This window comes from Populus nigra, chromosome 12 (assembly GCF_951802175.1).
Source record: "Populus nigra chromosome 12, ddPopNigr1.1, whole genome shotgun sequence".
Lineage (NCBI taxonomy): Eukaryota > Viridiplantae > Streptophyta > Magnoliopsida > Malpighiales > Salicaceae > Populus > Populus nigra.
In genome coordinates, this window is record NC_084863.1 from 12,879,203 (window position 1) to 12,906,802 (window position 27,600).

The 27,600-nt window shown below is 34.0% G+C and overlaps 4 protein-coding genes across 12 annotated transcripts; 3 read left to right on the forward strand and 1 right to left on the reverse strand.

The window, feature by feature from the left end:
• The first annotated feature begins 327 nt into the window (after positions 1–327).
• Positions 328–2,102, forward strand: LOC133669667 (transcription factor bHLH30-like). Its single transcript, XM_062089893.1, has 2 exons — positions 328–746; positions 1,354–2,102. The coding sequence occupies exons 1-2, from the start codon at positions 438–440 to the stop codon at positions 1,849–1,851; spliced, it is 807 nt and encodes a 268-aa protein (XP_061945877.1). The 5' UTR covers positions 328–437; the 3' UTR covers positions 1,852–2,102.
• A 4,405-nt stretch (positions 2,103–6,507) lies between these two features.
• LOC133669019 (ABC transporter G family member 10-like) lies at positions 6,508–8,340 on the reverse strand. Its single transcript, XM_062089036.1, has one exon. It carries the CDS (start codon positions 8,338–8,340, stop codon positions 6,508–6,510), a length of 1,833 nt encoding a protein of 610 aa, XP_061945020.1.
• Positions 8,341–12,647: 4,307 nt separating this feature from the next.
• LOC133669143 (uncharacterized protein At1g03900) lies at positions 12,648–17,292 on the forward strand. Its single transcript, XM_062089181.1, has 8 exons — positions 12,648–12,975; positions 14,620–14,651; positions 15,250–15,350; positions 15,452–15,524; positions 15,721–15,752; positions 16,304–16,394; positions 16,567–16,678; positions 16,772–17,292. The coding sequence occupies exons 1-8, from the start codon at positions 12,877–12,879 to the stop codon at positions 17,084–17,086; spliced, it is 855 nt and encodes a 284-aa protein (XP_061945165.1). The 5' UTR covers positions 12,648–12,876; the 3' UTR covers positions 17,087–17,292.
• Positions 17,293–18,559: 1,267 nt separating this feature from the next.
• On the forward strand, positions 18,560–27,596 carry LOC133669141 (senescence-specific cysteine protease SAG39-like). 9 transcript variants are annotated; one of them, XM_062089176.1, is made up of 7 exons: positions 18,561–19,021; positions 19,766–19,944; positions 20,369–21,071; positions 21,154–21,264; positions 23,296–23,453; positions 24,386–24,473; positions 24,860–25,210. In XM_062089176.1, the coding sequence occupies exons 2-7, from the start codon at positions 19,858–19,860 to the stop codon at positions 24,874–24,876; spliced, it is 1,164 nt and encodes a 387-aa protein (XP_061945160.1). In that variant the 5' UTR covers positions 18,561–19,021; positions 19,766–19,857; the 3' UTR covers positions 24,877–25,210. The 9 variants fall into 9 exon arrangements, with proteins under 9 accessions (XP_061945159.1, XP_061945160.1, XP_061945162.1 ...); XM_062089178.1 differs by lacking the exon at positions 24,860–25,210 and adding an exon at positions 26,314–26,333 and having other exon boundaries at positions 18,562–19,021; XM_062089177.1 differs by having other exon boundaries at positions 18,562–19,021; positions 24,386–24,462; positions 24,536–25,210.
• Positions 27,597–27,600: the final 4 nt, after the last annotated feature.

The following is a 27,600-nucleotide window of genomic DNA, read 5'->3' on the forward strand; positions in this document are numbered from 1 at the left end:
GTATCATTAGATTTATCTTATTATATCATCATTAGAGTCTTGATATTTTTCCAAATAAATTTTTTTCTTTCCTTTCTTTTCCAATAATTTTACAATTTAAAAGAGTTTGTTTTATCTTTCCAGATATTTTTTTGCAACACATTATTTTATCAAAACAATTTTTAACTATGATATAATCCCAAAAAAAAGTTTAATTGTTGTGTGGATTTGTGCCTGGAAAAAAAAACACGGTCCGACCAACTATTCAAATATCTCCACCTGTAGTACCACCCACCCTTTTCTTGCCTCTCCTTTAAACTACAAAGCAAAGCAACGACCACATTCTAAAGACCAAACTTTTGTCTTCTCTGTTTTAATGGGAGTTGCACTTATTGGTATTATCAACTGGCAATTACATCAATACCCTTCCCTAGTTTGTTAGTGTTCCTATACTGGCTATGGAACCTTGTTCTTGGAACTCAGCAAGGGTGCAAGTCTCTGCATGTGAGGGAATGAGTGATGTGTTTTTGGTGAATTCTGGGTTACAAGCCGAAACAAGAAACGGGTCACGTTCAACTTCATCTTTGGTTTTGGATAATGAAAGAGGAGAGCTTGTGGAGGCTACCGTGAGAATGGAGAGGAAAGGAGTGTCGGCTGAGAAAAGCATTGCTGCTTTAAGGAATCACAGTGAGGCTGAGAGGAAGCGTAGAGCCAGGATTAATGCACATCTTGACACACTTAGGAGCCTAGTACCTGGTACTAGTAAGGTATTTGCTGTTTTTGTTTTGGTAAATGTTAAAGTTTGAGTTGAATTGAATCATAGTTCTTAGAGCAGCCCCCCCCCCCTTTTTTTTTTAATGAATTCTGTTTCTTAAAGCTTGAGAACAAAACTTAGCGAACGATTAGGTAATGTACTTGAAAGTGGTTATTATTTACTGTAATAACACGAGTTGCTTAATTTTATTTTTTGTAAGGTCTGTGCTGATAACTTTTGAATTTGTGAATTTCTTCAAGAATCTTGTATTACAATTCAAGTTCAATGTCAGGGAGATTTGTTGTGCTGCTTTTGTTGGTGAATGTACTTGAGTTGTTTATATAAGAATGATTAGTTATCAATTAGTTCTTGGCAGTTCTATCACCCAAAACACATATATTACCTGCTATGATTTTCTGGTAACTTTTCTCATATCTTCTTCTTGATTGAAATTGATCATAGATCAATGTTATCCATGGAGTACTTGATAAATAAATCTTGATATTTTGATGGACTTATTTGGTCATGTAAGAGCTGGATTGTTATGATCTTGTTAAGATTCCAGCTTATGGGCTTGTTGAGATGGGTTGCTGAATTACTAATCAATTTGAATCACTCAGATGGACAAGGCATCATTGCTTGCTGAAGTTATAAGCCACCTGAAGGAGCTGAAGATCCAGGCAGCAGGAGCTGGTGAAGGCCTTCTCATGCCACTGGATATTGATGAAGTGAGAGTAGAACAGGAAGAGGATGGTTTGTGCAGTGCCCCTTGTTTAATCAGGGCATCTATATGTTGCGATTACAAGCCTGAAATCTTGTCTGGTTTAAGACAAGCACTCGATGCTCTCCATCTGATGATAACGAGGGCAGAGATTGCGACTTTGGAGGGCAGGATGATGAACGTTCTTGTGATGAGCAGCTGCAAAGAAGGGCTCGGTGGTGATAGCAAAGTACGCCAGTTTCTCGCCGGCTCCGTCCACAAGGCCTTTAGATCCGTACTTGACAAATTCTCTGCCTCGCAGGAATTCTCATTAAAACCCACGCTTTCGAATAAGAGGAGACGGGTTGGTTTGTTGCAGCCGTTCTCATCATCTTCTTCTGGGGATCTCTGCAGTTGATTCCTTGCATGTTTGGCTTGTTCTGTATGAAAACGAGAATCGTAGATTTACACGCGTCTCATCTCTGCACGACAGATAGATGGCTGGATGTGCTACACTTGTTGCAATGAAAATTATTGATAGCATAGTGTAGTAATTATAATCTTTATTATCTCAATATAATTTCTTTGTGAAGTTATTTCAATTACATCTTCGACAGAAGTTTCAATAATTAATGTAAGTTGGCTTTTAGTCTTTTGCTTGCCTCAGTACTTCAGCAGTGTTATTTTGTCGGCATTGAACACTTACATTTGCAGTCAAGTCTCTTTTTATGCTTAGCATTGTAGAGCTCCACTGTGTCATATGCTCTATGTGAGTGAACATACATGTTACCAATCTCACAGTCTTCAATAAATGAAAAATGATTGACAGAAAGTGTATTTCTTTTGGGGAAATAGAAGGGAAAAGAGAGTTAAAATGACTTTAGAAGCTGCAGACTGTCATAAAAGTAACAGCAGGAGGTGTATTTCAAACAAGTTTTAACTAGATTTGAGTGTGCATCATAAGAAGGTTTGATCTTATGGATGAACCCCTTGAAATTCTGTAGATGTAAGTGTATTGTTTAATCTAAATTGACCTACTTTTATGTTCTAAAATTGGATTACTGGAGTCGAACGCCCCCCTGCAGGCCTTTTCAAGAAACTTGGATCTGCAAAATAATAGAAGAATGTGTTTCGAGTAAAGCATCTAGTTCAAGTTAATGTGAACCGATGAAATATGAACTGAAATTGTGGTTTTATGCCTAATAAACCGAAATGGAGAGCCAAAATGCGAACTCAATTCTTTTTTAAATTGAGTAGTTGGTAATTTGAACTATATAATATTTTTGGGTTTGGTATTTTTTTGGATTATTTTGTTTTTGTGACTTTTATTGTGGGTTCGTGAAGTTAATTTATGTTTGCTTAGTTTTTTTATTAAATTTTATTTTTATTTTAATTATATCTTTTAATATTAATTGTTAAGATTCATATTATTTTTTTAAATTTTTTTATAAGGCTATCACAATTTTATAATTCAAGTTATGAATTTTATATTTTAATTAAATTTAACCAAAATCAATCAAGTGTATCAACATTTTAATATATATTTTTTAAATTAATCCAACTCTTAATGCACAGACATAGTTTTAAACTAAATTCTGGACCGATCGGGAAGATCAGAGTCGACGAGTAACCAACCTTCCATAAGAACAAAATATACACACGAGGCTTGCAGCTCAGTGGCCATGGCAGGCTTCGCCCTGCCTATGCGTCCTGAGTTCGAGTCCTCGAGTGTACCCGCACTTGAGGGTTTAGCTGCTGTGGTCAATTCGTGTGACTTGTTCCGCCCCCGTCCCGGGTTCGACCCTCTATGTGTACGCCTGTCACCCCCGCGGTGCCTTACATGCTCCTGGGTTTGCAGGATGTCCAGCGGGCCGTGGGGAATAGTCGTGGTGCGCGTAAGCTGGCCCGGACACCCCACGTAAATCAAAAAAAAAAAAAAAAAAAAGATCAATTTTACTAGTAGAAAAAGATGACAGAACATATTTTTCTTGCTGATAGAACAAAGCAAGCACAGGGCATCGGATTAGAACATGATCATTCGAGACATTACAGCTTCTACGAGGCAAAGAGAGACAGTTAATCATGAACTCCATGGCCATATGTTAAGACGACAATTGACAATGAATGGGTACAAAACTAGAGAATATTCACGATGATAAGAGTGAATATATAAATCAAAGATGAACCACAGCTATGATAGCACTACTGCTCAATACTCATCTCACTACCGTAGGCTCTGTCTCCATATACAGCAGTCATGTAAGATTCCCGTGCGGAATGCTACGAGGCACTGTCTGCAATCACAAATTCTTATTCGCCGTATTCAGATAAGAATTAAGCGATTGATATGCCATACCCCACTGAAGTCCGAGTTCTATCTCTAGGCGCCTAGCCCCCGAGATGATGGTTTGGATTTTAAGAGTGAGACTCGTTTATCAAGTTCATATTTTGTCAACTGATGTATTACTATTTTAATTAATATTTTTTAGTATTTTTAAATCATTTTGATATGATAATATCAAAAATAATTTTTTAAAAATAAAAAAATATATTATTTTAATATATTTCTAAATAAAAAATATTTTAAAAAATAATTATAATTACATTTTAAAAAAAACTACTTCTATTTTCACTGTATATTTGTTACTGTACTCATTGTTATTCTAAACTAGAACATTAAAATGATTATTTTGCTCCTCTAACATAACACAAGTGGCCTTGGAAATAGGGGGTATGATAGTTTTTTTTGTCGTTATTTATTTAATGAAAATACTAATATGCCCTTTGAGGAAAAAACTTAAACATTGACGGGCATGGGCACTTTTGACTTTTTAATTTTAGTTAGACGATAAAACTACCACAATACCTTTGAATTATAATTGTCCTTGACTTGGGTGAAGGGGTGTTTTTTCTTTTTATTTTTTGTAATTATCTAGTTTGAACATGGATAATTTAGTATTTTGATATAAATAAAATATTATTTAATCTGAAAAAAATGATTGCATATGGAGCTAATATACACACGCATGAGTTCTTCTTCGGTCTTCAGACATAGTGTGTGACACTGCATATAGGGCTAACACAAACACATGTGAGTTCTCCTGCAGTCTTCAGACATAATGTGTGACACTATTTTGCGGTCAAACTCTAGCTTGCATGACATCACCTTCATTTCTAGGTGGCACGTGTGGCAAAAATATGTAAGGTTTTGTGCTAATGCCTGTTTCTTTTTTTCTTTTCTCTCTCTCGATTCTAGAGCCAACCATTGCACATTTTCAAAGCAATTCTTCAATTTATTTTTCCTTCAGATTTAGTTCCATTTTATTTATTTATTTTATTTTAGATTATCCGTAGAATTGAAATTTTCTTTCAATATAGCCCTTCTTTAGTTTTTTCAATTTTCAAACTTGATCCTCATTCTCTTGATTAAATTATATTTTCAAATGTATCACTCAATATTTTAGCTCATTTTATTTTATATCAGATTTGGTCATAATTCTTTTGATTGCTATTTATTTTATTTTTAATTCTTTTTATTGGAATTTTGTTTTTTATTTCATATATCCCTCAACATTTTATTGATCGAGATTTTGTTAACCTTTTGGTCACAAGTTGAAAGATTTGACCGAGTTGTCTTAGATTATTTTTTAATATTTTATTTACAATTGATATTTTTATGATTCAATTTTTTTATGAGGATATCCCGATTTTATTTGTAAAGTAATGGGCTTCGTGTGTTAACTCAACTTTGCTCAAAGCAATATATTATTTTGATTTATTTGTTGTTATTGTTGTCTAATTCTTTATCATATCATCAAATTAATCAAGACCTAATTATTGAATTTCTTTCATTTTTTTAAAAAATAAAACTGTTACTTGAATTTTTTTTTAAATTGAAATAAAATTTGTTCTAACCCATGACATCGCGCAAGTCAGCACTCGAGTATTTGCTAAATATTAACCTCATAGAAGGTATCCTAAGTTTCAACATGATTTGAATATGATAAGAGTCCTTACAAACATCAAACATGATTTGAATGTTCACTGGACACCCATTTTATGTATCAATTAATTGTGAGTCTATTATAACTAAGCAATGAAACATGAATAAGCACAAGAAGAGGTATTGGTTGAGTAGAGTGATTGGCCTGACAAAAAAAAAAAAAAAGAAATAACTTTCTATTCAAATGTTAAATAGCATTCAAATTTTGCCAGTCCAGTTCTAAAAATAGTTGATTAGGTATAATCAATTGAGGTTCAAAAGACCTCCAAATCAGGTCTAAAAAGATGTTGTTTGATTACTCTTGTTATTTTTTCTCAATATTTTTGGATTTTTTTTAAATTTGTTTAGGCTTTTTATTATATTTTCTTTACTTTTTGATCTTTAAATCACTTTTAGATTTATTTAAGAAATTATAAACAACAAAATAATTAAAAAGAAATATTAAGTAATAAAATCTCCAATTAAGATTTTTGTACAGTGATACATGTTTTCTTTCTTTCCTGTATTGTTTGTGTGTCTATATCTGTTGATATTAAAGCTGTGTTGATTACCAGGGAGAACCTAATTATAGCTAAGGGTGTCAATTGACCACCCTCTACCAAGAAAAATCCTTCAAAGGATATTATATTATTATTAAGAATTAAGATTTTTGAAGGTCGATGCATCAAAATAATCCTACAAAAAAGCAAAGAATCATGTCAACTGATCACCTGTAAGATTATTTGCTGCAATCTTAATTTCCCACCTAATATGTTAGCAGAAACGGAGCAATCAATGTGTGCTAGGTAGATGTTCAAGGGGAAAGATGACCGAAGAACTCACCCTGTCAAGCTTTAATTAATATTTTGAGTGGCTGAAATCATAAGAAAGTTGAATGCTAAGGTTGAAGCCCCTTGGAAGCAGAACTGAAGTTGATGTATATATTTCTTGAATGATTGCTAAAAATTATTTTAATATGGTTCTGAATGATTTCTATAAAAGAATCAAAAGAAAGAATAGCTTCTCCTGAAAATCCTCTTGCATCAATAAATATTCTTGAATGTGCTTTCTTATTTGATTGCTGAAAATATTTTAAATTCTTGTTCTGTGTGATCTGCATAGCAGAATTAGAAAGCAAAGAAGTCTGTATCCAAGAATGAAACCTGTCATTACTGCTAAATTACTCCATTTATTTGATTCTTCCACACCTTGCTGCTTCAGAAACTCCTCCCCGTACAGATAGCAGGATCCTTCTATATTCTTCAAGCACTTCCTCTTACCTTCCTCTCCTCCATATTCATTTATCATAAAGCACTCAAAAGGGTATTTAAACAAGCTCAAATAATGCATGAAGATCCAATACTTGGGCATGTCGTCCTTCGCTATGAAATACCCAGAGAAAAGGAAAAACGACCCCACTAGACCAGCAATCAGAGAGGTCCCCATGATGAAATTTGGCACAAGAGCACTAAAACATGCAACAAATGAATTTGACATCAAAACAACCATCCATACCACCAATAAAAAGTAGAGAAACCCATCCATTGTCCTTCTCAATCCAACCAGCCAGTATACTGGGGTGCTGTAGAGCAGTGCGACAACTAGAAGGAACGGAAGGAAAACTAGAGTGTTTGAGACAACATAAGAAGAAACTCTATAAGCTCCTTTTGAGGTTTCTCTCTTTAGAATTCTTCTTTCTTGCAAGAAAATGGGTAAGCCTTCTGTTGTGGATGACAACAAGAAGGCGAGGCTGTAGGCAAAGAACCCAATTTGAGTCTGAAGTTTATGTCTCTTTGAATCGTTCATTACATTCATGAATAAAGTTCCAAGAACAACCCCACCAAGCACTGCTTGTAGTATTCTTGCTGCAAAGAGCTGGTTGGTTCTGCAAATGATATGGGAGAATCTCTGACCCAGTATTAAAACCTCCTTGAATCGACCATTGGCGTAAATAGTTTCTTCAATATTGCTGTATCGGTTAGGATTTCTTCTGGTAAGCTCTTCATCTTGTGCTACATCACTATTTTCTGTTTCTCTTGCTTCACTATCTTCCATGGCCAGGGACTCTGTCATCTCGATAGCGAACTCAAGCACATTAACATGCCTAGGAATGAAATGACCAGCAAATATAAGCCGCTGTTCGAGGAGAAGCAAGGAACCATGATGATGAACAGTTCCATTTGATAACAACAGAATCTTATCAAACAACTCAAGAATTCGGAAACCAGGTTGATGGATGGTCAACACGATTGTTTTACCTTGCTTTATAGCCATAGATTTGAGCAAGAGAATTATATTAAGAGCTGATGCTGAATCCAATCCAGATGTTGGTTCATCAATTAGAAGAACACCCGGATCATGAACAAGATCTACGCCTACAGAAACTCTACGTTTCTCACCACCTGAAATGCCTCGGTTTGATTCACTGCCAATTCTCACATTGGCAACGTGCTCCAATCCAAGTTGCTTCAATAGTTCTTGAACTATAGCTGCAGCTGTATGGAAACTGCCTGGCAACCTGAGGCGAGCACTGTACATGAGCGTTTCTTTGACTGTTAGAAGTGGGAAAAGAGCTTCATCTTGTGCTACGTACCCCGATAACCTCCGAAAGCATCTGGCATTTATCGGCTGCCCATTTACAAGAACTTCACCAGAAACTCTGCCAGGTGGAATTACACCAGCAAGAATCTCCAACAGAGTGCTCTTTCCTGCCCCACTTGGACCAGAAATTGCCATTATCTCCCCAGGTCTTGCTTCACAATTCACATTCCTCAAAATGTACGCGTTATCATCCGCCGTTTTCTTCCAGAGAAGCCAGTTTAATTCATCGATTTGACCGCATAGCTTGTAAGAAAGGTTCTTCGTCTCGATAATATATCGAGCTCTCAAACTACCAGAGTTGGGAGCTATTCTTGGTAGTTCCATGGAGCTATAGTATACAAAAAAAGAAGAAGAGAAAAGACTGAGAAATGAACGTAAAAAGAAAAGGAGAGAAGAGAAGATGAGCTAACACACCAAACAGGATCTAGTTCGTACACGCTAGTGCATAAGCTATAGTTTGCATGCTTGATTGCAAGCCTAATCTCAGTTGTTCTTATATAAAATTTCACAAAAACATTTGGTCCTGGAAGATTAGGTGGTGTATAACGACATTTATCAGTTTCAAGAAATTACGTAAGTAAATTGCCTTTCAGGTGACGTCTCCGTTGACCCAGTGTGGGGTTGGTCTTTTCGAGGCTTCGAGCATGTCATCCATGTGACTGGTGAATTTTCAGTTACAATCTTTTTATGATATTTGTTTTTAGTGAGTGTTTGAAGTGATGTCGTTTTTATTTATAGATGCAGTGTAAAAATTTTGCTTTACTTAAAAAAAATAATATTAAATTGATATTTTTTAAGTATTTTTAATAGATTTGACGTACTGATGTAAACAAATATAAAAATAATTAATTTTTAATATATTTTTAAATAAAAAACACTTCATACTATAATATAAATATATTTAGAAAATTACAAATAATATCTATGACTTGATATTTATATCCTATAAATTATAAATATCATTTATGATTCTTTAAACTATATTATTTAGAAAAAAAATAAACTCAATTTTTGTCCCCACTTCAATCTTTTTCCTTGGTTCATATATAGTAGTGTATTAATAGCCCTTGGTTTGCAAATTGAAAGTCCTCTCCATTCTAATAAATGTTTAGATAGTACTTAGAATTGTGTCAGTTTAAATTGTTTTTTGAACTTAAAAATATATTAAAATATTATTTTTTATTTTTTAAAATTTATTTTTAATATTAGCATATCAAAACAATTTAAAAATATTAAAATATTAATTTGAAATAAAAAAAATTATTTTTTTCATAACATGGTTAATTACACCGCAAAAACAAAACACTTCCTTGGAAATTCAAGGTTATTATTAACAATATTCCCCAACTGCTTTCTTGTTGTTATTGGCATCTATAAGCGTTAAATGAAGAGGTATTTTTAAACTAATAGATAATGATAAAGTTCTTTATTTTTAATATTAAGATTGTTTAATACATTACAAATATAAATATATTCTTATAAGGGTCGATACCTGTTTAGAAGTGTGGTTATGGTTATTTTTCAAAGTATTTTTCACTTAGAAATATATTAAAATAATATATTTTTTTATTTTATAAAAATTATTTTTGATATTAGCGTATCAAAATAATCTAAATATATATAAAAAATATTAATTTGAAATAAAGAAAAAAATTTTAAAATTTTAAATTTTCTCAAAAATATTTTTAAAACCAAAACATACATAAAGTCAAACAAGAAAGAAAATATCCTATTTCTCTCTTTGAATTTATATAGTAATATTTTATTTCAAAAAAATTATTATTTCTGTTTTTTCATATACAATAAGAATGTCATTAATGTATAAATCATATCATAAATTATTAGTTATTTGGAGAGCTATATTCTACTCTCTCGTAAAAATATGTGATTGAACGTGAAAGTTTTTCATGGATCCCATATTTATATAAAAGGGATTGTATTTCCTTTCATTTTTTATCCATATTTTCTAAAAATACCTCTTTTTAATTGAACGTTCCATTTTAATTAGAGGTATTGTAACAAAATATGCTATTTAAATATTTTAACCAAATAATTATTCTGAAAAGGAAAAAAGATAATCTCACTCCAAAGGATTATTGTATTAATAGTTTTGTTGAATTAATATTTTTTATAGGCTGTTCGAGTGGTTTTCTCATGCTTTAAAAGTTTATTTGAAAATGTAGATACGATTATTTTTTAAAATATTTTTTACTTAAAAATATATTAAAATAATATATTTTTTTATTTTTTAAAAATTATTTTTGATATCAATATATCAAAATGATTAAAAATATCAAAAAAAATTTAATTTGAAATAAAAAAAATAAAAAAATTTAAAATTTTTTTAAAACACTTTTAAAATATAAAAATAAATAGAAACTTGTGGTCTTGAAAATAACTAAAAACACAATTTATTAATTTTTTTTGGATGGGCAACTTTAGAACCTAGAAAAGGCAATGTTGACTGTGAGTATGAAGCATTGGACCCAGTACAAAAGGGAAGTATAAGAAGTCGTGGTTATACTGCATTTAAAAAAAAAATTGAATTTTATTATTTTAGTATGGTGATGTTAAAAATAAATTTTAAAAAATAAAAAATATATTATTTTAATATATTTTTAAATAAAAAATACTTTAAAAAACAATTTTTATCACGCTTTTAAGATATTTTTTTATGATAAAAGTTGTTTTACGCTATCATATTATGCTAGTAATGTCTATAGTTTAAAACTACTTAATTTATCCAAGGATTTTAAGTTAATTTCAAATCTAAAAGAAGAAAATATCAGCATTATATATGTATTTTTTGATAACATAAAATTTGTTAACTGAAAAAAAGAAGAGACAATTCTTGAGACATATATACGCGATGAAGTTATATCTTGTAGTTTTGCTAGTTTTCAACGTAAAATATCAAAGAAAGGACGATCCTATTGTAGTCACATGTCTAATGTGAGGCTGCAGCTGAAGCTGAAGCTGCAACCATGTCAATGGCGAGGACTGAGGAGCGCAAATGCCTAATGCTTCTACAGCAGATGAAGCAAATCAAGTAGCTAGCGCGTGGAAATTGGCTTCAGGCAATTGATCAAGATAGTCTACAGTACTCCGGGAATTCCATGATAAGAGACATTCTAGATATTGGATGCTCTGTAGGTGAGCACAAGATTTCTGGCTGATAAGTTTCCTTCTGCGAATGTCGCCGTAAGTTCGATCTTCAATTTTAACGAGATCACTTTAACAGTCCTGTACATTTGAGCCACGGAGCTAAGATGCTCCCAAGTTGTTTAACTGAAACTTGCTCATTTTCTCGTATATATGTGGATCCCAACCTGCAGGGGCTGGAGCTGTCACCTTTCTTTGTTTCTGTAGCAAATTCAAGGGAAAGAAGACAGAATTAATTTCTTCAGTGGCCATCCATGCATTCCCAATATTCAAAAGCTGTACATGGTAGACTGGAGTATAATTAGCCTCGGAAGAAAGCAAATAAAGCTGTTGAAGTTTGACACCCGGGAATTTATTAATAAAAGGCCCAACATTTTGTTTACGATTCAAGCATTGATCAGGATTTGAACGCTAGAAACGTATTTGTGGAATTTCCTGAAAGAGCAATGGTAAAATTTTTGAAGGAAGCATCCAGGCTACTTCGCCCCGGAGGCACAATTGCTGTGTCAGATCAATCAGTAAGCATTCATGGCTCTATAATTGATGTTTTCTGCTCCCTTATGCAGCCAAAGTCTAAGATCCTTCAGGTATGTTTCCAATGCCACCATAGCATACTGTAGATTTATCTGTGTAATTGTGTTGTGTGTTATGGATATATCAATCATCAAATCACAAATTTGAGAAAATCTCTTGGAGTTATTCAACAGATCTACAAAAGCCAAGGCTATTCGAGCTTAAGATTTTTGTAATTCTAATAATTTTTCAGAGCAATTTTTATTTAAAAATATTTTTAAATAATATTTTTTTAAAATTTATTTTTTATATTAACATATTAAAATAATTTAGAAACATAAAAATAATAATTTAAAGTAAAACAAATAAAATATTTTAAGTTTTTAAAAATATATTTAAAATATAAAAATAAACAAAATCTAACTTATTGGTTCCAGATTTGAAAATATGGTTATGATAAATACTCGGTAAAAAAAGCTTTATTGTTTTTATAATTTAATATAAATGTTTAAAAGTATGATAATGATTACTTTTAAAATGTATTTTTATTTTAAAATAGATTAAATAATATTTTTTTATTTTTTTAAAATTTTTTTATACATCAACACATCAAAATAATCTAAAAATATAAAAAATATATTAATTTAAAATAAAATAAAATAAAAATTTAATTTTTTTTTAAATCCTTTCCGACCAGCATTACAAAACACTTTAATCACAGCCTTTTTTAAAACCGGATGCTCTACCAAAATAAAAAGAGCACGTTCCATGGTCAAGCCAGTTAGGTTGGATATTCGTAGTGGACAAACTGATGCTTCCTTAGAAATCAAGCAACTATTACACCAAACTCCCATGTTGACCCCATCATGACCGTCCAATATTTAACCACAGCCCTCGATCTGACCTACAATTTAATGGTGCAGATACATTAAAGGTTACCCAATCTAACGGTGCAGATTACTTGCACTAGCAACTTATGTCCTCTCTGTCATTGTACAAGCAAGGGAAAACCCAGAGACAGACAAATTCCCTCTTGAAACTCAATTTCCTTGTTTCTTAAACACCCCCTTGTAATATTTTTTCTTAAATTCCTGTAAAGCTCAGAATTTTATCTCAGTGAGCTCACATCTTCATTTAACTTATCCTTGTTTCTGTATCAAAATTTAATCTTTCTCTCGTGAGATCATGGAGAAAGTAGAGAAGGCACCGAATGATATTGAGAGTGAAGAAACTGAAGCTATAGAGCTCATTCTCTTTCAAGTCTCTGAATGTTATGTTTATATGGTAACTTTCTCTCTCTATATGTGTATCTGTCTGCATGTGTTGTACTGTCTTTTGATTTATGTTTAGTTGATTTTTCTTGTGATTTTGCAAATGGGTTTTTGAGATTTGTGGTAATTAATGATCTTTTGAGTTTTTTGTGTATAACGAACCTTGAAAGGTTATTCCTTTTCCCAGAAACCTTGTCCTTAAAGGAAATTTAGATTTTCAGTTGTATGGATAGGAGAACAGAACTTAGTGGGGATTTGGATCTGGGTTTTGCTCATTTTAGTGGGAAAAATTATTGTTGAGAAATGTCTTACAGATCAAGAATTGAAACGTCAGAACAAGTGGCAATCAGCAGCATTTTTCTTTTTTTGATGAGTTGCAAGAAAATACCTGTATCAAATATGATAAATTTATGTGAATTGTGTTTTAGAAGTTCTCAGTTGGGCATTTGGGGATTGCTTTACTGTTCTAAAAGAAACATCATTGATTAAAGGTCCATGCTTTTTGTACTTGTGGACTGAGTATTGACGGTGTTAATAATTGATAGGGAAAAATCTATGAAGAGACAATCTTGGCTGTCTTTATTAGTGATTTTCTGTTGTTCATATTCTGATACTGGGAATTAACAGTGTCATTTGCAATTAAAGATGTGTAATAGAAATAGTGGTATTACCATGGCAGATATTATCATGGTCAAATAAGAAGTGGTATCTAAAAGTCAGAAGCTGCAGATCTTGCACCTAGAAGTAATTACTGGCTGATACTTAAAGGAATGAGGCTGATTTAGAGAGATCTGGCTATAGAAAATTTTAATTTGTTGGAAATAATTAAATGTTACATGGGCATCTCAAAAACTTATATTTCTAGTTTGATAATATGTTTTTGGATCATGTCAACTAAGGGCCAAGGAAAGGGCTATTTTCTCCCCTTTCCAGTATACTGTCTTTGTTATTGACCGCCGTCCTTTCCCTGTTCTTTGCATTTTGTTTCTAACAGGGATTTGATTATGGTTGGTTAAAATCCAAATATAGTCAAACTTCCTTAATTTGTTTGAATCTGAAAATTTACAATCATTTTGTTACCTAAAGCACAGGTCCTATGACTCGGTCCTTCTGTTGGAAGTAAAAGACTCATAGTTCATATTGTCATGTTACTTTTATGTATTTGATACCTGTTTTTCCCATTGCTCTTTAATGCATGTTTTAAAGTGCTGCCCTGGCATTAATTTCTTGAACATATCTGTTTTCTAGTCTTCATACCTATTGCAGATGTATGGAAGTTTACATGTTCAGATATCTATACAAGTCTAAGATGTTTGATATGATCTTTTAGACCTTTGATTGAACTCAAATTTCCAATATGTTAACATTTATGCTAACTTTCTGCTCTCGGCTGTTTATGTAGGAAGTCAGCTGCAAATCCATCAAAATTTGATCCTTTTTTTTTTTTACTTCTTTCTTTGTTTTTTTAAACCACGCAGAGTATGGTATTATGTCATAGAGGCAAATGATTACACACCACGTACAGATCAGCTGCATCCTATAATTTGCCACTTATTTTCTTTGTGATCTAAATCACACATAATTTAGTTTTTTGCGGATCAAGCCAATTCAAACTAGATAACAGTTGCTAAGCTACTTTCATTTCTTTTTTCTGCAGATACCTCCTAGGAAAAGTGCTGCTTCTTACAGGTTTTTTCTCAACTTGTCTTTATGATGCCTGATATGGATATTGATCAGAAATTTTATAAATGATGTCTTTCATACAATATTCATTTTATAAAAGTGCTATTTTCTTATTGTGAATTAAGCAGAAGTTAATTTATTTAATTTGTATTGTTGCTCAGATCCTCTTGTAGAAATTGTGTCCATCAACGTAATTAGGAGTTGGACTTTATTTGTCACGCGTGACCAAATTAGGATATACTTGCACGAAGAGTTTTATGAATTTTTTCTTTCTTTTGAGAAACAAAAGATAAACAGAAGAACAACAAGGCATCTGAAATTACTAGAAAGATTTTACTATATGCATGGGAATTTTAGGTTTGGAAAATTATATTCAAGTAACGAGTTTGATTTCTAAAAGAAACTTAATATCTAAATTCACCTTCATAAACGGAACCTGTTATAAAATCCAGTCACTTCATATCCTTCCTATGGTTTTTTCCTGCAATCAAATGTAGCCAGTTAGACAATGCCATTGCTTAGTTGAATCTATGGACTATATCTGCTGCTTAAACTTGGTTTTACCTACTGTATGGATATTTATATCTCTTGAAGTGTATTCCAGGGCTGATGAATGGGATGTTAACAAATGGGCCTGGGAAGGGACTTTGAAAGTCATTAGTAAGGGCGAAGAGTGCATTATCAGACTTGAAGATAAAACCACAGGTTAGATTATCTCTGAATGGCTACGATGCAGAAAATGGTATATAGTGTCTTTGTTTGATGAACTTTGCTGTGTCTCTTATGCTTTGATTTAATTTATATAGGTGAATTATATGCCCGGGCATTTTTGAGAAATGGGGATCTACATCCAGTGGAACCTGTACTTGATAGCAGCAGGTTAAGCCCATTTCTCACTGAATCTTAAGCATATCTTTGTTGCACCACTGATTCTACTGATAAGAGTAATGAAATATGCCCTCCATGCATAAAGTTAATTCATTCTGTTTAACCTGAGTTTTGTTCTTAGCTTCTAACTGAATTCCCATATAACTGTGTTTTGAGAGTATTTAAATGGACGTCTTTTCTTTTGCAGATATTTTGTTCTTCGAATAGAGGAAAATATTGGTGAGCTACCATGCCTGCCTCTTGGTTCAAGTTCTATATTTAACTGAAGATTCTACTTCTATACTATTGTTGTTATCTGTTTTTTAAAAAGAATCCCATGTGTGCAAACTCTATTTGAAACACTCTTTATGGTGATAAATTTGCTCTTCAAGGCTGGGATAAATTTAACTTGATGTATTTATGTTCTATTCATATGGTGTCCTGAAAGAACCCAAAAACCTGCATTGAATGTGTTCTTATTCACCTATTCATGATTAAGCAAAAGATCTCCACACACAGTCATGTGCTGATATTCAGATTTTATGATATTGACCAACAGACTTTGATTCTTATGAAAATTGTTCTTAGGGAAGATTTAGAGGGAGGGTAGGTGAGAGGAAGGGAGAGACGGGAGGGGGGATTCCTTGGACCAGATCATGTGTCAGCAGTTTCATGTTTCTTGGATATCTTCTATTCATATATATATATATGTATATATATATTATTCTCCTTTCCTTTAGTCAGATTCATCTTCAATTTCTTTACTAAATTAGTTTTTTGGAATCATGCAGGTGGTCGCCTTAGGCATGCATTTATTGGCATAGGATTTAGAGAAAGAGCAGAAGCTTATGACTTCCAGGCAGCACTACACGATCACATGAAGTATGTTAAAACCGATAAATGCATTATGTACCTTTTCAATACAAGGATCGCACCCCACAGATTCTTTGTAATTTGAGCTGTTAATGCATTCAGTGTGTTCTCATATAGAGATAGTATTCCCACTTGCATAAAGTTGATTAATGTAGGCATTCTCTTATGTTGTCTATTAAAGATATCTGGACAAGAAGAAAACTGCGGAAGAGATGGAGCAACATTTTCAAACAACTTCCTCAGTGGATTACAGTTTAAAAGAAGGGGAAACTATTGTACTCCAAATAAAAAATGTAAGCTCTTTTGCATCCTCATTTCCCAAATGTGTATAGATACGTTATGCATCCTAATGTCTGTAATGAAATTTACTCTTTCTGGTATGACAGAAACCTAGAGGTAGTGTGAAGTCCAAGATTTTTGAGCAGGGTCTGAACAATCTGTCATTGGAGGAGAACAGTGATCGAAAAGAACCCTTGCTTAGCATCAGACCTCCTCCACCTCCCCCAGCACCGCTTTCACCTGCTACAAGTGTACAGAATTCTCCATCAAACTTACCACCAAAAATTACTCTTGAAGGAACTTCTACTGAAAAGTCCCCATACTTGACAAAGGATGAAGCAGAACAACAACATTTGCCTGACAATGAAAGCTCACAAGATATACAAGATGATGATTTTGGAGATTTTCAGGCAGCTGGTTGATGTGGACTGCAAATTGACGTGTTTATAATGAAGTTCCTCGATTTTATTCTTTTTTTGTGGGATTGGTGTTTTCAAGGATTTAGATAGAGATCCAACTGAGTTTTTGGTTATCATGGTTTGTGAAATATGCTGTAAATATTACGGGAAGTGGAGTTACCTTACCGACCTCATTATGCTGCTAAGATTGATTTACCTTCTCTCTGAAATGCAGCCTAATTATTACAGGGCTCATGCGCAGTCAAGATCCGTAAAATTAACTCTCAAGATCTGTTCATAATGGTACCAGCTAAAAACTGTTCTCACAATGTTTGGATCACTGCTCTCGGGGCTTCGAATCTGTGGTGAGTGAGTTTTTTTATTTATTTAGAAGGCATTATTATAAATGCAGATCACTGGTCTCAGATAACAAGGATTCAATCTCCGTATTTGCAAGTAGGTAAAAAATAGCCTTATTATGTTTTCATTCTTAAACTTTTTTTCTCATTTGTAATTGAGCCCTTCATAGCCTAATTGGATAGAATGGAGCCTGAAATTATGGGTGGGTGGGGGGGCCCTGTTTTTAAATTTCAATCCTTTATTTTTTAATTCAAATAAATAAATAAATAATATAGTTTTATTTTTCAAGTAATGATCTTATTATAAGTTAATGTACAGATTTTCGACAAGTGGGTTTAAAAGAATTAGTTGAATAGAATCAAGGAAAAATTCCATAAAAAAATAATAATACAAGCATGCCGTTAACCTATTTTTAATGGTTAAATACATAAATGATAAAAATATGGTCTCTTAACTAAAAAAAATAATAGAAAAATGTATATAAATTTTAATAAATGTAGTTCTTTATATATAGAATTCATAAAAAGATTTGTATAAAAGTAGAATAACAATGCACATCATTAATTCATAAAAAAAAATAGATTTTTAAAAGATTAGGTTTAATAATAATAATAAAAGGTTTTTCATGAATTATTTTTTTTTAACATTAATTTTTTCTTAATCCAGTTCATGACGTAGTTTTGAGGAAGTATCCTAGTTGGAAAGTTTTGATCACAAGTTTTTGTTGTCTCTCTCTTTACAAATGAACCTTAAAATTGGTTAAACCAATTGGTCAATGCCATCATTTGAAGCTCAGAACTAAAAATTTCTTCACCAACCTACGCAAAAGAATTGGACACTTGCAGTATATATTCCAAAGATTTCTTGCTTGCAAGTTAAAACTATTAAAGCCTAATTTGTTGTTAGTTCAAGATTCCCAAAAGTTTCCCTGATTATTTTTAAATTATAATTTTATTTATTTAATAATAATTTTATTTTTTAAATCGGTTTTCATGTCAACCGCTATAATCATTTAAATTTAATTTAATTGACAAACTAGTAAGTGGACTTTTCAATTAAGATTTTCATTGTTTTTGTTTCTTTTATTTGTTAATATTTAGTTGGGCTCGACAGAAGATTTTCTAACAGGCCGAACTGGATCCAAAGTACCAGCTAACTCTATCTTGTTGGATTTCATTCATGGTACACACAACCAGGTTGCAAGTTGCTAGCTATCATTATCATGGGGACCCACCAAACCAAGAAAGTAATTAGAAGCAATCCATTGTTCATGCTTTTTCAGAAATTAGTAATTTCTTCTTCTTCTTTTTATCCCCTTGCACGTTTCAATCAAGAAGCCGTTTCAATTTTCATGTCTATTCTTTAATTCTTTTTCCTTTTCCTCTTCTTTTTGTTTTCAAAATATAAAGAGATAAAAAAGAGTTTTGGGTCCACATAAAACTCTGTTGAAGTCTGAGCTCAAATGGAGTTTTATTTATTTAAGTGTCTCTATGGATGATCAAAGAGGTTTTGGCTTCTGATTCTGAAAAAAAAAGAAGGAAGAGAGAGAGACGGGGGGTTTAGGCTGCTGGGCATCACTAACTTGGCCTTTTACACCAAGTAAGTTCTCTCCATATCTTTAATTCTCAAAGTTTACAGTCTTTATTTTCTTGTTTTTGCTCTTTCTCGAAAGGGTTACTCAAAAACAGCTATTCTTCAAAAGGGTTTTCTTTTCTTTGATCATCAACGTTTATGAAGCTCTGCTTTTGTGTTGAAGTTTGGTTCTTTTCTCTCATACTTGTTTTTGAGTTTGGTTTTTTAGGTGAGTATTATTCACTGATTTATTTTATTTTATTTCACTACTATTTTTTTTTTATCGATGACCAGTTTTTTTAGGCAAGTCTACTACTTTTTTTCCAAGGGAAATTTGAACCCCACAAGAATAACTCTTAATTGATACTCCACGTTTTGAGTTATCTTCTTATGTCCAAGGAATTGCTTGAAGGGTTATAAATGAATTTCAAATTTATAGACTTTTAGGTGTGTTAAGTGTATAGATTTATATGGATAATGTTTATACAAGCGGGTGCAAGAATTTAATATATTTTTTATGTCGGTCCAATACATTATTGATGTAAAGTTTTGATTTTGAGCTTAAATTAAACAAAAAATCTTTTAAATTATTGATGTAAAGCTTGCTTCTGCAGTTTTTTTTTTGTGCTGATGTTTGTTTGTGTATTTGTTTTTATGTTTCTTTCTTTTAATGAGTGAAAATTGAGGTTATCTGAAGAGTATAGTCAAAGCAAAAGAGCAGGGAGCTGATTTTTTTTTTCACTTACTGAATTTTTGTTTAAATTCCGGCAGAAAATCGAAGCTGAGAGGATTGCAATCATACTACTAAGATACAAACTGGAAAAGTCTAAAACCTGTTGCTGCGGGGCAAATTTGTGATCACTATGGACCTGAAAGGGATAACATGGGTTGGTGATTTTTATCAGAAGTTTGAAGCTAGGTTGTTGGAAGTGGAAGAAATTATGTGCGAGGTATCTCCTTTTACATAATTTGACCTGAAACTAATAACTTATAGCTCAAGGCCAGTCTAAGGGCTGTATCCCTCAACTGCCGAGATGGGAGACGGGTTGGCAGCTGGAAGCAAATGACCTGCAAGAACAGTGCAGTTTCTTCCAAGTTACTGTTGTACTGTTGTGGCTTTCTTATGAGATTGACCTTTACCATTTTTTTATTATTATTTCTTGGAAAGAGATTGATGATGATATCTCCTTTGAACTCTTATATTTGATGTGTGTTTCCCTTCCGGGTGTTACCTATTTATTGTCTCCAGTTGTTGATGGCTTGATTGATATGTCACTGGGAATTGAGTAATTGACTTGTCCAAAGCTAGTTATTTCCTCTGGCTACTTGTATTATTTGGGATTGAGGCTTGGTTATTGTTGTTGTTTTGGACAGGAAGCAGTTAAATATGTGGAAAATCAGATGCAGACTGTTAGTGGTAATGTGAGGAAATTCTATTCGGATGTCATGCAAGATTTGTGCTCTCCAGATTCAGAGGTTCCTGCAAATGGGGCAGTCTCTAAGTTGCCTGTAGATTTGGGAGCAGCTGATGTTGGGGTCCACTTGAAGCCAGATGATGGTGCGAAAGAAACATGTGAGAAGGCTGATGATTTGAGGCTGTTGACTGGGTATTCAAAGATGACTACTGATCATGGTCCTGACCGTCTCCCAGTACGTGAAAGGATTTCTATCAGAAGAATCTCAAGGCAACATAGTAAAGGAAGTCTGTCCAATAAATCAAACCTGGACATGCATGGAAACTCTAATTGCAAGAATGTGTCTCCAAAAGAGACATCAGGGATCACCACACCTTCGAGTAAACATCTGATTGGATACTCAACAATTTCTGAACATTCTGATCAAAATCTGGAAGCATCTTGTGACTGGAATGCAAGACTTATAACTCCAGGGTCTGTTGAAGTTACAGAGCATTTCTCCATAGAAAAAAGTAAAAAAGAGATTGAAAATGCAAGGGAGCACATGCTTGATATTTCATTCTATAAACCATCATTGGATATGGTTAATATCACTGAAACTGGCAGGCATGAAGGAACAAACAGGAGGCCTTCCAGCTTCAACATATTAGAAGAATCAAATGGTGAGTTTTCTGCACCATTCTTTCTGATTATTTACCTTTTCCAATACTCGTAGAATGTTCTCTTTTGACTTCTTGTTGGCAGCTGCAGGTGTTTGTTTAAACAATGGGTTGTTTTCTATGACAGACTTTTCTGCAAATGGGAATATGCAGACTACCAAATTTGCATACGAGGAGGATTTTGTGTCTAATTCAGGTATGCTTCTGTTGCATTTCTGCACTTAAAATAACATGCAGCAGATATAATGCAATCACTAAAAATACATGTAGCAGATATAATGCCGTCAAAACAAAATTCTCTCTCTTTCCCATTCAACCTGGCAATCTGTGCACTCTCTAGACTGCCAAATAGCGTATATTCATCATCTTTGTTTCTGGTATCTTGTTTCTGTAGCACAAATGTTGGTGTATTGTTCTGGAGTTATGGCTGTTGTGTTTTCAAGGAAGGATTGATCTGCTTAGCTGTTAGCATTATATAAATTTTTTCCTGTTATTTTCTTGGTTACTACAGTAGCGTTGTACAAACATAATACTGCAACAAGGGTACATAAATCTTCATGTATCCACAGTTGATCATGTTCTTTGTTTCCTGATGTTTTGGATTAGACACAGGCCATTATACCTAGTTTAAACATTGAAAAAGTTGTATAAAACCTGATTCCAGTTATTATCCAGTGTCAATCATGACATAAAGTTTCTTTACATTATTTCATTTGAATTTTCAAACACAATGGATTGATTGACATAAACTTTATTTTGGTTAATATAGTACCTCATTTTATGCGGCGCCCATGAGTGTTGTATGGTTGGGTGTAATTCCATGGATTATATCCATTTGACAAATCTTAATTTCTGTTATATGTAGTATCTAACTCTCTTACCCTGTGGCCAATCATGTCCACAGTCTCTGAAATTCAAGATCTTACATTTGAAAATAGATAAAAGGGATAAACTTGTTTCCTTCCCACCCATATTGTGTAAAATTCTTGGTTTCTTTGCTAAACCCATTTTTCTGTCCTTCACATCCAAAAGTTGTGAATTTTTATTCTAGCTCATTAATGGTGGTTAGATATCAAAACTTGGAATATTTGTTCCCGAAAAATTAATCCCTCAGGCTAAGCCTCCATTGCTTGAGTTCAAATGGCAATGTCCTGGCCTTGCAAGCACAAGGGCATGGGTTTAAATTTTGAGACAGCTTTTTATGCGAACTGCTGGAGGATAGCATTTGTTTCTGTATGCTCACCCCTAGGATCACATTCTGGTGAAGCCTTGATGGATTAATGCCTTTATTTGATTTTCAGATTAATGGCTTTTATCTCTTTACTTTCAGGGATCTGTTTTTCGGTCATTTAGGATTGAGCATGTTGTTCATTCATATGATCAAGCTTGCATGAAAATGCAAGTACTCTGTTTATTTGGTAAAAGATGTGTGTATGTTTTGTTTTGCTTAAATATTTTAGAGGGAGGCAGACCACTTATTAGGGTACTCGGATTGGCCTTAAATTTATGGCCTACGATGACTATCTTTGACTCACTAGTCTGATAAGGAACGGTGAGGTTAATGTTATTATAGAAACAGAAATGAGCGGGTTCTAGAGCGTAGACACCTGAACGTCATTGTATCTCTACTTCTGATTGTGTCTGGACAACATTGTATCTCTAATTCTGATTTTGTCTGGAAGGGTGTCTATTTCTTTTGGTTGGTTTTGTTTATTTCTGTTGAAATATTCATTTGTCTTGAATTGGAATGTCCTCGCTACCGTACAGCTTATGATTAAGATTAAAAATAGCTTGCACTTGTCTTTACTTTGTCTCTTTCTTTAATTAAATTTCTAACATTTAACGGAAAAACAAATGGAAAGAGAGAACAAAGTTCAATTATCATCACTATTTATGTGAATGTTAAGTCATCTCTGAAAGCATTGAATTCATTATGCACGTGCCATGATGCCAGATAAAACTTGCAAATCTAAAATTTATGACAATCAAGTTTTACTAAAATTCTAAAAAAACATGGAAAAAGTGCTCATGCATGCATCTTGGGGTTGGGGTGTTGGCCTAATAACAGTTTCTCTAGTCAATCCTGTTTAGGCATCTATATTTTCCGAAGTCCATTTTCTCCATCAAATTTTCAATCTGTATATATGATTTACAAGCACTGGTTTTTCCTATTGTCTTGTTAATTTACATGCTCACTGATGTTGGTCTAAACTTGCTGGAAGTTCAGATGAATGGGGAATAGATTCAGACAAAGACGGTACCCTCATTGAAGAGGATATGGAAATCATCCAACAAGTGGATAAGGCTCAGCTTGAGGAAACCTGTGTTTTAATGAATGGAGATGAACTTGATGCTTCTCGTGAAGGCAAAAACAAGCCTTACAAGGTAACCTCTCCACTCCATTTACTTAATCAATCATTTACATTCTTGCTCTCTCTCTCCCCGTAAATTATCTCTCAACATTCATGTTTAGAAGAAGATTCGGGATGTTTTTAGTTCAAGAAAGAGGTCAATGAGGAAGGAATATAAGCAGCTTGCTGTACAGTTCAGAAGTGATCCAAAATCCAATCAAGAAGAGAGTAAAACAAGTTTAATGGCAACTCCGTCTATAAAGGAAGCAAACAGATCCTCATCTCATGATCCCTCTGAATCTGAATGGGAGCTTGTCTAGATACCAGTAGTGTTTAGTATTAGTACACGTCCGTACGTGTATATAAATGTTGAATGGGGTGATTAGGATGTTGTGCCAGATGTTAATATTTCTCCCAACTTTTATTCCCCTTCTTTGCATGCTTTCTTCTCTTCCCGAGTGCTGAAGTCGGTAAACGGTAGAGAAAAAAAAACCACCCTGATCTATAATGGAGAAATTTGTGAAGTTATATTCAGTTATTTTATGATGTCCTCTCATCATGGGGACACAAGTATTTACCTTGTATGGCCTGTGAGTATTGTGCATGCCTTGAGTTCCAAGCCAAACCACTTGAAGGAATTGATTATTTCCTTCCCCCATGAAGTTTCAGTTGTTTTAAGAGCTGCAAGATTTGCTACATTTGAATTTCTTGAAATTTGTTGTTAGTAATTCGAAAATCAAGGCACACTACAACTCTGAAGGATACGTAGATGATTGTAGGCAGCTGATGAAGATAGTGCAGACTAATAACAAGTTAACTGATCTGATAATAATAAACCAAGGCACATCACAACTCTTGCTCAAGGTCAAACAACCAAATGTGAGGAAATTGTAGTGTCCAAGACCAAGGATACATGCAAGAGCTTGTTCCATGTGTCCCGATGAGCCTTTGTTTTTGCTGTTGCAGATCAGTTTTCAAAAGCTTGTGCTGCTTTCTTGCATACAAAGCTGGATGTGCATCGCTTCTATACTGTTGATAGCTTGGTATTGTTCAGGTATCTCACTGGTATCATCATGCTTCCAATTGTTTTCTCAATAATTTCTTTTGCTGGGTCAGGAAATGTACACATAGGATTTAACCATGATGGGTTGTGTTTTATTGTTACACTGGTGTTGTGGTGATATGCCACTGAAAACGATGGTTGTTTTGGTCGCATCAAGGTGGCGAATGATCCAACAAGGCCAGGTCCTAATGCCTTTATTGAATGCAGATTCAGTCATTTCCTCTGCTAATTTTCCTTTGTATTGGAACAAATCCCACCTGCAAAAGTTGACATCCACTTTGACATTATTTGTCTTTCAAATTCCACAAGTTGACTAACCTTGTCATTGTAGCTTTACCAGAAACTTATGGCTTGAGCTTCCCACTGTAAACCACCAGGTCATGGCCACTGTTGAAAACCATGGCATCGTCTCCCCGGCACTTTTGGGCTAAGGGCGACAGTTTGTCAAGAAGCCTTAGAACTCTGCTCCCGTTTCTTGCTTGTGTTTCCCTAAAATGGGCTCAACAAAACTCCGGTAACAGGAGTAAAATCCTATGTTTCAAGTTTTTCTTAAGTTGATTCATGGTTATAATTCAACTAATAGAATCACTAGGGGATTAGAAACAGAGTAAAATATTGTAATCTTACCTGTGCTTTGAAGAACTTATAGACACAGCCTCCATCAGTATGAGCTCAAGAAGAAGGTATGGCAGAATGAAGAAGGCAAGCTAGAGGTTCCCATTGGTTTCTGTTGAGGGAATTTCCAACTATTATCACCATCTTTCATCTTAAGTCTCCCCAACATGTCCATGCCATTAAACATAGAATACAAATCTTTGTTAAAAAGAACACTAAACATGCACTTGTTTTAAAAGAGTGAAAAAAAGACCAGAAGGCCTAGAACAAAAGGAAAGCATACCAATACTTGTAGATAACAATTTAAGCATCAGATTGCAGCAAACAATTAACCAAAGTATAAACACATCTAAATGATAAATTAAATCTTTTTAGTATAGTGTTTAACATTCTCAGGAAAAGAAAACATTAATAAGTTTGGTTGAAGAGATAAATTACAACCGATACTCCAAACTTTTAATGCTCTAAACTCACAACACTTCTAATACTCCTAGGATAGCATTTGATTAGTGCTTCGAAATAAAAACAAAGGGGACAAATGAGGCATGCATCTCTTATATTTCATGTTTTAAAATTATATAGACTTATTTTAAAACTATCTTATAGATGGATTTATTTTCAAAGTAAAAGAAATTATTTTTTTTAATGCTACATATGAAAGAAATTACAACACTTTTAAGGCGAGTCATTTGTCCTCTATGATGGCCAAGAAAAGGAAGAAATGAGTATTTTGATTGCATTTACTATCTACTACGAGGATTGAAGATCAGTGTAATATCGATGACTTCCAGACATGCTTCACAACTATTTTTAGACACTTGAATTGAAGTTAGTATACGCTGCCTATGAATTTGAACACAGTTAACAATATTGGAGGCAGCATGATCCAGCCGAGAGTAAAGACTACAATTACTGTCAACTCAATTATTAAATAATCAAAAATCATTTCCTTTAGGTTATATTTTTTGTTTTGTGCCATAAAAACACATTTAGATAGTTGGAAAAATATTTAGCCATATATCAGAGACTGCACGGTACACTACTACCAGGCCATCTAAATCAAATGCAATTTGCCGGTTGATCTAAGCACGGGAGGTGTCTTCATCTTCCTAAACAAGTGCATATAGATTCATAAAGCAACCAAACAGGAACGTTAGCATACTATATATAGATGTTTGCTACGTATGTGCAGCTCATTCATTTCTAGTTCACACAGATTAACGACATCATCTAGATAAACCATGGTTTCGATATGCAAAAGGCAATGTTTCTTCGCATTCATCCTCATCTTGGGAACGTGGGCTTATGAAGTAGCATCCCGGGAGCTCCAAGAGCCATCCATGTCTGCCAGGCATGAGCAATGGATGGCAACTTATGGAAAGGTCTATGCAGATGCTGCAGAGAAAGAAAGACGGTTCCAGATATTCAAGGACAATGTTGAATACATAGAATCATTCAATACTGCTGGAAACAAACCGTATAAGCTAAGTGTTAATAAATTTGCAGACCTAACCAATGAAGAGCTCAAGGTCGCCCGTAATGGTTATAGGAGGCCACTTCAGACACGGCCAATGAAAGTAACATCATTCAAGTATGAAAATGTTACTGCTGTTCCTGCTACCATGGACTGGAGAAAGAAAGGTGCGGTTACTCCTATCAAGGACCAAGGCCAGTGTGGTAAGCTTTATCACTGCACCAAGCATTGCCCCCCTGCCCCTGATTTTATGCTAAATACTAGATCTTGCCTGTATATGTATAAATGTTATCATTGATGCTGATTTTTTTGGGAACAAAACCAGGCAGCTGCTGGGCCTTTTCCACAGTAGCAGCTACCGAGGGCATCAATCAACTAACCACAGGTAAATTGGTCTCCCTATCTGAGCAAGAGCTTGTAGACTGCGACACCCAAGGTGAGGATCAAGGATGTGAGGGTGGTCTCATGGAAGATGGTTTTGAATTCATAATCAAGAACCATGGCATAACAACTGAAGCTAACTACCCGTACCAGGCAGCTGATGGGACTTGCAACTCAAAAAAGGAGGCATCCCGCATAGCCAAAATAACTGGCTATGAAAGTGTTCCGGCAAACAGTGAGGCAGCATTGTTGAAGGCTGTGGCCAATCAGCCAATTTCTGTTTCCATTGATGCAGGAGGCTCTGACTTTCAATTCTATTCAAGCGGTGTTTTCACAGGACAGTGTGGAACTCAGTTGGACCACGGTGTTACAGCAGTTGGCTATGGAGAAACCAGTGACGGTACCAAATATTGGCTTGTGAAGAATTCATGGGGCACTAGCTGGGGCGAGGATGGATACATAAGGATGCAGAGAGACGTAGATGCCGAGGAAGGTCTCTGTGGCATAGCCATGGACTCTTCTTATCCAACTGCTTAAATATATAGCCATGGTCTCGATCTCCATGTCAATATGTTTATCCTCTAGCGTGCAAAAATTCGCTGTAAAATCTGTGATGTGTGAATGAATATGTTTACCAATATTGTCTGG

Bases quoted from the DNA above. Each gene is read 5' to 3' on its own strand.
- LOC133669141 (XM_062089171.1), top strand. From the start codon at position 19,858: ATGGACCTGAAAGGGATAACATGGGTTGGTGATTTTTATCAGAAGTTT. The intron at 21,072-21,153 runs GTGAGTTTTCTG...TCTTGTTGGCAG, and splicing joins CATATTAGAAGAATCAAATG to CTGCAGGTGTTTGTTTAAAC. The intron at 21,265-23,295 runs GTATGCTTCTGT...CTGGAAGTTCAG, and splicing joins GGATTTTGTGTCTAATTCAG to ATGAATGGGGAATAGATTCA.
- LOC133669667 (XM_062089893.1), top strand. From the start codon at position 438: ATGGAACCTTGTTCTTGGAACTCAGCAAGGGTGCAAGTCTCTGCATGT. The intron at 747-1,353 runs GTATTTGCTGTT...TGAATCACTCAG, and splicing joins TAGTACCTGGTACTAGTAAG to ATGGACAAGGCATCATTGCT.
- LOC133669143 (XM_062089181.1), top strand. From the start codon at position 12,877: ATGGAGAAAGTAGAGAAGGCACCGAATGATATTGAGAGTGAAGAAACT. The intron at 12,976-14,619 runs GTAACTTTCTCT...TTTTTTCTGCAG, and splicing joins CTGAATGTTATGTTTATATG to ATACCTCCTAGGAAAAGTGC. The intron at 16,395-16,566 runs GTATGTTAAAAC...TGTCTATTAAAG, and splicing joins GCACTACACGATCACATGAA to ATATCTGGACAAGAAGAAAA.
- LOC133669019 (XM_062089036.1), bottom strand. From the start codon at position 8,340: ATGGAACTACCAAGAATAGCTCCCAACTCTGGTAGTTTGAGAGCTCGA.